Consider the following 9,048-nt stretch of genomic DNA (forward strand, 5'->3'; position numbering starts at 1 on the left):
CCGAGCACGCTGGCCGCCCGCCACCCGCGTTTGCGTAAAGGAGGGGAGCTAGAGGAGGTCAGAGGGCCTGCTTCAGGGCCCGGCACCCCCGCCCCCAGCCTCGCCTCCCTCCACTGCCCCCCGCACAGCCCGTCAGTTCCGAGAAGCCGGTCAACATGGAGAACCTGCCAGTGAACGACGGGAACGGGCAGTCCTTTGGGTACACGCTGTACGAGACCACCATCGCCTCGTCGGGCGTCCTCAGTGGTCTTGTGCGTGACCGGGGCCAGGTAGGGGCAGTTTCTCTCTCTCGTAAGTGTTTTATCTGAAATTGATTTAATTAACACAATTTCAGAGGTACAGTTGGGTTACTCAGGGCTTGCATACCACACCTAGTGCTCCTGACGTCACGGGCCCCCCAGAGTGCCCGCCACCGGTCACCTCATGCGCCCCCCCCCCCCCGCCTCCCCACTCTGTTTCCTGCGCTCGTCTCTGATGGTTCGTCTCCCTCCCTGCGTCTTACTTTATTTTTCCTTCCTTCCCCTTCTGTTCATGTTTTGTTTCTTAAATTCCACATATGAGTGAGATCATACGGTATTTGTCTTATTCCGGCGGACATATTTCACTCAGCATCAGACCCTCCAGTTCCATCCGTGTCACTGCAAATGGCAAGATGTCATTTTTTTATGACTTGAGTAATATTCCACGTATACAGAGACCACAGCTTCTCTATCTATCATCTGTCGATGGACACTGAGGCTCCTTCCACAGTTTGGCTATTGTGGCCATTGCTGCTATAAACATCGGGGTGCAGGTGTCCTGGCGTTTCACTGCATCTGTATCTTTGGGGTAAATCCCCAGCAGTGCAATTGCTGGGTCGTAGGGCAGGTCTATTTTTAACTCTTTGAGGAACCTCCACACAGTTTTCCAGAGTGGCTGCACCAGTTCACATTCCCACCAACAGTGTAAGAGGGTTCCCCTTTCTCCGCATCCTCTCCAACATTTGTGGTTTCCTGCCTTGTTAATTTTCCCCATTCTCCCTGGTGTGAGGTGGGATCTCATTGTGGTTTTGATTTGTATTTCCCTGATGGCAAGTGATGCGGAGCATTTTCTCATGTGCTTGTTGGCCATGTCTATGTCTTCCTCTGTGAGATTTCTCTTCATGTCTTTTGCCCATTTCATGATTGGATTGTTTGTTTCTTTGCTGGTGAGTTGAAGAAGTTCCTTATAGAACTTGGCTACTAGCCCTTTATCTGATAGGTCATTTGCAAATATCTTCTCCCATTCTGTAGGTTGTCTTTGAGTTTTGTTGACTGTTTCCTTTGCTGTGCAGAAGCTTTTTATCCTGATAAGGTCCCAAGAGTTCATTTTTGCTTTTGTTTCTCTTGCCTTCATGGATGAATCTTGCAAGAAGTTGCTGTGGCCAAGTTCAAAAAGGGTGTTGCCTGTGTTCTCCTCTAGGATTCTGAGGGATTCGTCTCATATTTAGATCTTTCACCCATTTTGAGTTTGTCTTTGTGTCTGGTGCAAGAGAGTGGTCTAGTTTCATTCTTCTGCATGTGGATGTCCAATTTTCCCAGCACCATTTATTGAAGAGACTGTCTTTCTTCCAATGGATAGTCTTTCCTCCTTTATCGAATATTAGTTGCCCATAAAGTTCAGGGTCCACTTCTGGATTCTCTATTCTGTTCCACTGATCTATGTGTCTGTTTTTGTGCCAGTACCACACTGTCTTGATGACCACAGCTTTGTAGTACAACCTGAAATCTGGCATGTGATGCCCCCGGCTCTGTTTTTGTTTTTGTTTTTTGACATTTCTCTGGCTATTTGGTGTGTTTTCTGGTTCCACACAAATTTTAGGATTATTTTTTGCAGGTTGTGAAAAATGTTGATGGTGTTTTGATCAGGATCATACTGCTCTGGGTAGCATAGATATTTGAACAATGTCTGATCTTCCAACCAACCCATGGGCATGGAATGTTTTTTCCAGTTCTTTGTGTCTTCCTCTGTTTCTTTCAGAACTGTTCTGTAGTCTTCAGAGTGCAGATCTCTTACCTCTTGGTTGGGTGTCTTACGGTTTTGGGTGCAGTTGTAAATGGGATCATTTCCTTGATTTCTTTCTTCAGTCCCATCGTTAGTGTATAGAAACGCAACTGATTTCTGGGCATGGTTTTGTATCCTGTCACTTTGCTGAATTGCTGTAGGAGTCCTAGCAATCTTGGGGTGGAGTCTTTCGGGTTTTCCACATACAGCATGTCACCTGTGAAGAGTGAAAGTACGACTTTGCCAATCTGAATGCTTTTTATTCCTTTTTGTCGTCTGACTGCGGAGGCTAGGACTTCCAGTACTATGTTGAGCAACAGGGGTGGGAGTGGACATCCCTGTTGTGTTCCTGACCTTAGCGGAAGGGCTCTCAGTTGTTCCCTATTGAGAAAGGTATTCACTGTGGGCTTTTTTGTAGACGGCTTTTATGATATTGAGGAATGTTCCCTCTCTCCCTACACTCGGAGAGTTTTATTCAAGAAACGATGCTGCACTTTGTCAAATGTTTTTTCTGCATCAATTGAGAAGATTATATAGTTCTCATCCTTTCTTTTATTAATGTGATGTATCCTGCTGATCGATTTGTGGATGTTGAACTATCCCTGAAGCCTAGGTATAAATCCCACTTGGCCGTGGTGAATAATCCTCTTAATGGACTGGATGGATCCTGTCGGCTAGTATCTTGTTGAAAGGTTTTGCATCCGTGTTCAGCAGGGATATTGGCTGGCCTGTAATTCTCCTTTTTGGTGGGGTCTCTGTCTGGTTTTGGGATAAAGGTCATATTGGCCTCATAGAATGAGTTTAGAGGCTTTCCCTCCATTTCTATTTTTGAAAAGTTTAAGATGAATAGATGTTAATTCTTCTTTAAATGCTTGGTAGAATTGGGATCCCTGGGTGGCGCAGTGGTTTGGTGCTTGCCTTTGGCCCAGGGCGGCGCGATCCTGGAGAGCTGGGATCGAGTCCCACGTCGGGCTCCCTGCATGGAGCCTGCTTCTCCCTCTGCCTGTGTCTCTGCCTCTCTCTCTCTCTCTCTCTCTCTGTGACGATCATAAATAAATAAATAAATAAATAAATAAATAAATAAATAAATATTTGGTAGAATTTAGCGGGAAAGCTGTCCGACCTTGGACTTCTCTTGTTTGTTGGGAGACTTTTGATGACGGCTTACCTTTCCTTGCTGGTTATGGGTCTGTTCAGGTTTTCTATTTCTTCCTGTTTCAGTTTAGGTAGCTTATATGTTTCCAGGGATGCAGCCATTTCTTCCACATTCCCTAATTTGTCGGCATATAGTTGCTCGTGATATTCTCTGACAATTGTTTCTGTGTCTTTGGTGTTGGTTGTGATCCCTCCTCTTTCATTCTTGATTTTATTTGCACCCTTTCTCTTTTCTTTTTCGTAGGTCTGGCCAGGGATTTATTGATCTTGTGAATCTTTCAGAGAACAAGCTCCTAGTTTTGTTGATCTGTTCTAGTATTTTTAAAAATTTCTATGTTAGGGACCTCTGCCCTGATCTTGGGGCGTCTTATTTCCTGTGACCTTGTAGTCTGGAAGCTCTTCCATACACGTCTGACTCTCTTTCCTCAGTGCTCACATATCTGGCTGTTGCCAGTGAGTAGAAAGGGCCCATCACCTCAGCTCTGTTGTCCTTCTCACTATAGTCAAGGACATTCGTTTTCTGTCTCTTCTCGGCTAACCCCGTATCCACTGTACACACAGAACGTTACCCCTTCCTTTGCTTGGCAGAGAGCCCCCTTGTGCCTCCCTCCCACTCATCCATGGATGCTCTCTGTCTGCTAATTTGGCAGGTGTTTGTGAACACAGTGTCTGTAGGATTCTTGGACTATGAAAGGAAGAAGATCGTTATTCCCTTGGTCCAGGTGTGTTACCCTGGGGAGCTGCACCAGCTGCTTCCTGAGCAGGTTTGGTGGGAGGAAAGGAGAAAGACCTGGAAGACACGAGGCTCCTTCACCACGGAGCTGCTGATGGAAAGAGGGGCAGACTATTGCTAATGATGACCAGGAAAGAACTGGGATTCCACAAGAAACTCTTGAGGTGCAGCTGGGACCTTGTGGCTGGGTAATCAGGTGGTGATCCCGGGCCACTGTGTTCCTGGCAGGGTTACACCAGGCTGAGGATCTTGGTGGAGAATCGCGGGCGAGTCAACTACGGGGACAACATTGATGACCAGCGCAAAGGTGGGTCATGGCGTGTGCCAGGAGTCGTCAGCTTCTGGTGCTCGTCTGTGCCAGGCTGTGTCTCCTCCATACCAGTACGACCTGGCCGTGGAGCCTGAGTGCGGTGGGTCATGGTGGCCCATTGGAGGGAACTGGGTTGTAGACACCCGTGAAGGGAGGCGGGTCATGGAGGCCTGGTGGAGGGACGTGGGTTCCAGAGGCTCACTGTAGGGCAGTGGGTTGTGGAGGCCCCTTGGAGGGAGGTGGAAGGGGGCCTTTCTGAAAGGCCCACTTGGGGTCTGACCTCTTTCTCGGACATGCTGTCCACACGTCCACGGTGAGCACAGAGAACATTGAGCCAGTCTCTCCAGATCTTCCTGGGTTGCACTCTGCTTCAGCAGGGGACTGTCTGCGGGAGCTGGGCTGGGGCGGTGAGGCTGGAGGAAGGGGCTCCCAGAAAGCCAAGCATGGCATGGGACCCCTGCCTTCTTGGGTCTCCACACTGGATTTTTCTTTCCTTTTTTCTCTTTTATAGTTACTATTTATTTGAGGGAGAGAGAGCGCATGTACGGTTGCAAGTAGGGGAGGGATGGAGAAAGAGGGAGAGAATCTCAAGCACACAGCACTGAGCACAGGCCCCACGCCAGGCTGGATCTCACAACCCTGAGACCGTGACATGAGCTGAAACCAGGAGCCAGCCAGGTGCCCCAGACTTTGTTTCCTGGATGCACATGGAAGCCCAGCGGTGATCTCGGGGGCCGGGGGGCGTACACACAGTGAACGACATGCCCTTGATGGCGTGCTCTCCTAGGAGTATTCCGCTGTTTTCCTGGCCTCCTGAACCTTCTCTGCTTGAATTGAACTCTCCCTTTTTATCTATCGAAATGTAGGCAGTTCCATGTAGGTTTTAAGAATCCAGACAAATCCTGCTGTGGTAGGGGATGCGGGCGACCTCCCTTCTCTCCTGGATGCCTGCCGTTGTCATAGAGGACCCGTGCCTCCCTTCCTTTCTGGCCTGGGAAGCGCCGTGGCCCCACTGGGGGCTTCTGAGTTCCTGGGGTTTGGGCCTCTCCCTCCACGTAGGCCTCATGGTAGCTCCTAGCACCGTCCGGGCCTCCTTTTCCCTCACAGAACCGCCAGTGTTCCTCTCTGGACCTGGCCTGCTCCCCTAAGGAGCCCGGCCTTGGGCCCATCTTCCCTTCTTCGCTCTCCTGCGGGCAGGAAGGGATCGCCTGGCCAGCCCTGTTCCCAGTCCGCGTCCCAGGCTCCAGCCATGCGCGGGCTCTCAGTGTGGAGTACTTACCCTGTGGAACGTTCCATGTTTATGTCTGAGACACCCCCCCAACACACACACACGCACACACACCTGTACTGTAATTTCCGGGTCTGCAAGTTCCATGAAAGCTGTTTGCAGCCCTCGGCCTGTTGAGACTCCGTCTCTGGCAGGTCAGCAGCCCCATGGTCACGAGCTGCACGGTTGTTGCTCCAGGACCAGCGCCGCTGGCCCCTTCCCAGGGCGTTCGTCCATCTGTGTGCACGTGTGTGTGCATCCTCGCACACGGGCCCGTGGGTGCCCACGTCCCATTGCCACATCTTCACGGTGGAAATACATAAACGCTGTAGCTGTGATCCTAGGTCACGTGGGTGCGGTATTAGGCCTGTGCAGTCGGGCCCTTGAGCTAAGTGAGCACTGCCGCACCCTCGATTATCTGCCCTCGGGCCTTGTTTTGTGTTGGGAGGTCTTCTTGCCAAAGGGAGCTTCCCGCAGAGAGCGGCGAGGGGCCCTGGTCAGCTGGGACAGTGTGACCCGCTGCCCTCCCGCATTCTTCCTGCAGGTCCTAGGGAGGTCCTGGCAAATCCTGCTCTCACCCATCTGTTTCTCCTTGCGGATCTCCGGGGGTTTCGTGCCATATGGACCTTGGAGGAATCCTCACCGGAACTTTGCAGAAACCGCATGGATGTGCAGGCCCTCCGCTGGGTCAGCTGCGCCCCCAGCTGCAGCCTCATTCCAGTTTCCGTGCTCCCTTCCCACAGGTTTGATTGGAAACATCTATCTCAATGATGCTCCCCTGAAAAAATTCAGGATCTACAGCTTGGATATGAGAAAGAGCTTCTTTCAGAGGTGGGTTCCCGCCCCACCAAGTGTGTGAACCCATGGGTGACGAGCAGCGAGCGCCAGCAAGGCCCCAAGGCCTCCCAGGCGCGGTGGGCGGACCCCAAGGACTCCCACCCCTCCTCGGAACCGGTGGGCACGGGCAACACCCTTGTAACGACATTCGGGACGGGGCCCCACCCTGAGAACGTGCCGACCTTTCCTTCTGGCCTCTCATTCTGCTCATAGGTTCAGCGTCGACAAGTGGAGCCCTATCCCAGAAGCACCCACGTTCCCGGCTTTCTTCCTGGGTGCCCTGTCCATCTCCCTTTCCCCCTTCGACACCTTCATGAAGCTGGAGGTTTGTGGACCCCTCCCCGCTGGGTTCTCGTCCTGCTTCGGAGCGCTCTGAGCCCGGCCTGCACCCGCCCCTGCTGGTGGCCCCGGAGGCCCTGTGTTGCCCTCTCTGAGGGGCCCCGGGGTGGGGGGCGGACTCAAGGCAGAGGAGCCACCTGCTGGTGCTCGCCAGGGCCCAGGTCTGAGCTTGGGCGCCCAGCATGTTCGCCTCACGGCTGCTGAAATCTCTGTTCACACGGAAACCGGGAGAAGAGCACGTGGCATGTGTCTGTCTGCCCGGGACTATGTGTCCGGTTGTTTTCTAACCCCAACTAACCCCTTTCCCACTCTGCTTAAAGGGCTGGGAGAAGGGGGTCGTCTTCATCAATGGCCAGAACCTTGGACGCTACTGGAACATTGGACCCCAGGAGACCCTGTACCTCCCAGGTGCCTGGTTGGACCAAGGCATCAACCAGGTGGGCGCACCTGCAGCTCCTTCCCTGCCCCGGGCCTCCCCCCTATCGCAGCTTCCCGGGGAAATCCCCGGTCATGGTCCGTGTAGGCTGGTTAGGGCTGGAAACCCCTCCGGGTGCCCCCTCTGTGCTGATGACCCGGGGTCCCGTCCCTTCCCCCGAGGCAGCCTCCTCTGGCTCCAGGACCGAGCCCTGCTGCTGTGACACACCAGCCCTGTCCCCCCAGGTCATTGTTTTCGAGGAGAGGATGGCAGGCCCTGCCATACAGTTCACCGAGACGCCCCACTTGGGCAGGAGCCAGTACCTGGACTGAGCTGCGCTGGGGACCCACCCGGAGGGCACGCTGCCCCCAGCCGCGGCCTGCCGCTCTGCTCCTGCGCGCCCCCCGCACGCCCCCCGCACACCCCATGCAGCAGAGCTTCCTCCAGCAGCACCTGCAGGGGCCAGGGGCCGCGGCCGGGCCCACTGGTTCCCGTCAAGACCCTGGGCCTGGAGGGGTGGGCAGGACGGAGGGACCCCTTGTTACCTAAGGGTCTGCGGCTGGCCTTTTCCTACTTCTCCTCTTTGGGGGAGGACGGAGGGGTGCGGCCCTGGGGGCAGGAACGTCTCCGATGTCCCCGGGATGACGCCTGGGGCCCTCTGTTGGGCGGGACCTCCAGACCCAGTGGCTCCTGTGCTCCCACCTGTGCCCCCCCACGCTCTCTTGGCCCGTTTCCATCTGAAGGCAGAGGGGCTGGGGAAGGGCGCGGGTGCTCAGCCCGCCCCAGGCCACCTCTGGAATCCTGGAGGAAACTGTGCAGAGACACACACACGTTTTCTCCCCTCATTTCCGCTCCAACTGCATCTGATGAGAGGACAAGCAGGCTCAGCAGAAACCGAAATACCCCGGGTTAGCGAGGATTTCCGGTTTTACTCCGAGCAGAAGCGGCTGCGGAGGACGGAGCGCAGACCCCGTAGGAAGCTCCGCCGGCTGGGAGGCCGCCCTGTGGACGGCAGGCAGCCTCGGGTGTTGCTGTAGCCACGGGGCCCCCAGGCCTAGCCCACGCCTTGCCTCCGGCTCGGGGTCCCCCCCTTAGGCTCCTGGGGCTACGCGGTGGGCGGAGAGGCCTTCGCGGTCGTCTGTCCCAATTCCAGGTGCTCCTTCTAGGGACCGAGCCCCCAGCAGCTCGGGCTCACCGTCCTGACTTGCAGTAAAGCAGCAGAGTTGAATCAGACCCTTTAGGTGATGTTTTTCAGATCCCGTCTGTGCCCGTTGATCCCAGGGGAAGGCACCGTGGGCTCGGGCACCAGGGGGGCCATCTGGCCTCGGGGTCTCGACTCGGACTCCACCAGTTAGCGGATGGTCCAGCCCCTGGCTCTTTCCCACCCCCTTCCCGACCTTCGTTCCGCCTGGAAGGTCCTCGGAAGCGCCCTTGCAGGGAAGGAGTCCTGTGCAGGTCGTCCTGGTGCTGCGGGCGGCTGGGAGACCGCTGGACGGCCCAGGGCTCCACGGGGGACGCCCAGATCGGGCTGGCCCACGTCGTCCTCTGTGCACAGGGTTAGGTGGGGGCACCTCAGGACCGTGTCTTCACTAGGAGCTCCCAGGCTGCGTGGGGGACAGTAGCCGCGAGGCTCCCTGCAGCCCTAGTGGTGCGGCCACGGCCGGGAGCTGAGCCTGCGGGGAGCACGGGGCCCACGGGGCTTTGCAGGGGGGCTGCGGAGCCAGGTGCGAGCCCCCCAAGCTCCTCTGCCACCCTGAGTTGGCCTGGAAGGGAGCACGCGGGCTGACACGGGGATGGGACCGGGGCTTCCCAGACATGGCCAGCATGGGGAGCCGGCATCGCTGCGCCTCCTCCCACCGAGCGAGCTTGTGTGGATGCGGACGCTGGCCGCCGCTGGCCTCCGCTGGCCTCCGCTGGCCGGGGTGGCAGGGGAGATGCTCTCGTGGACCCCCTGATCTTGTGCAGCACGG

The 9,048-nt window shown here is 55.4% G+C and overlaps 1 protein-coding gene across 4 annotated transcripts in view; it reads left to right on the forward strand.

Annotated features, from left to right (window-relative positions):
* The window catches only part of LOC144311565 (beta-galactosidase-1-like protein 2), a 39,798-nt gene extending 31,492 nt beyond the window's left edge, over positions 1-8,306 (forward strand). For all 4 annotated transcript variants that reach the window (XM_077894255.1, XM_077894256.1, XM_077894257.1 and 1 more), the window contains 7 exons: positions 129-269; positions 3,828-3,899; positions 4,139-4,217; positions 6,231-6,318; positions 6,538-6,649; positions 6,984-7,100; positions 7,324-8,306. In XM_077894255.1, the coding sequence (XP_077750381.1) occupies positions 129-269; positions 3,828-3,899; positions 4,139-4,217; positions 6,231-6,318; positions 6,538-6,649; positions 6,984-7,100; positions 7,324-7,410 (696 nt within the window). In that variant the 3' untranslated portion in view covers positions 7,411-8,306. The remainder of the gene's footprint in view (positions 1-128; positions 270-3,827; positions 3,900-4,138; positions 4,218-6,230; positions 6,319-6,537; positions 6,650-6,983; positions 7,101-7,323) is intronic.
* The last annotated feature ends 742 nt before the right edge of the window (positions 8,307-9,048 follow it).

This window comes from Canis aureus, chromosome 3 (assembly GCF_053574225.1).
Source record: "Canis aureus isolate CA01 chromosome 3, VMU_Caureus_v.1.0, whole genome shotgun sequence".
NCBI lineage: Eukaryota > Metazoa > Chordata > Mammalia > Carnivora > Canidae > Canis > Canis aureus.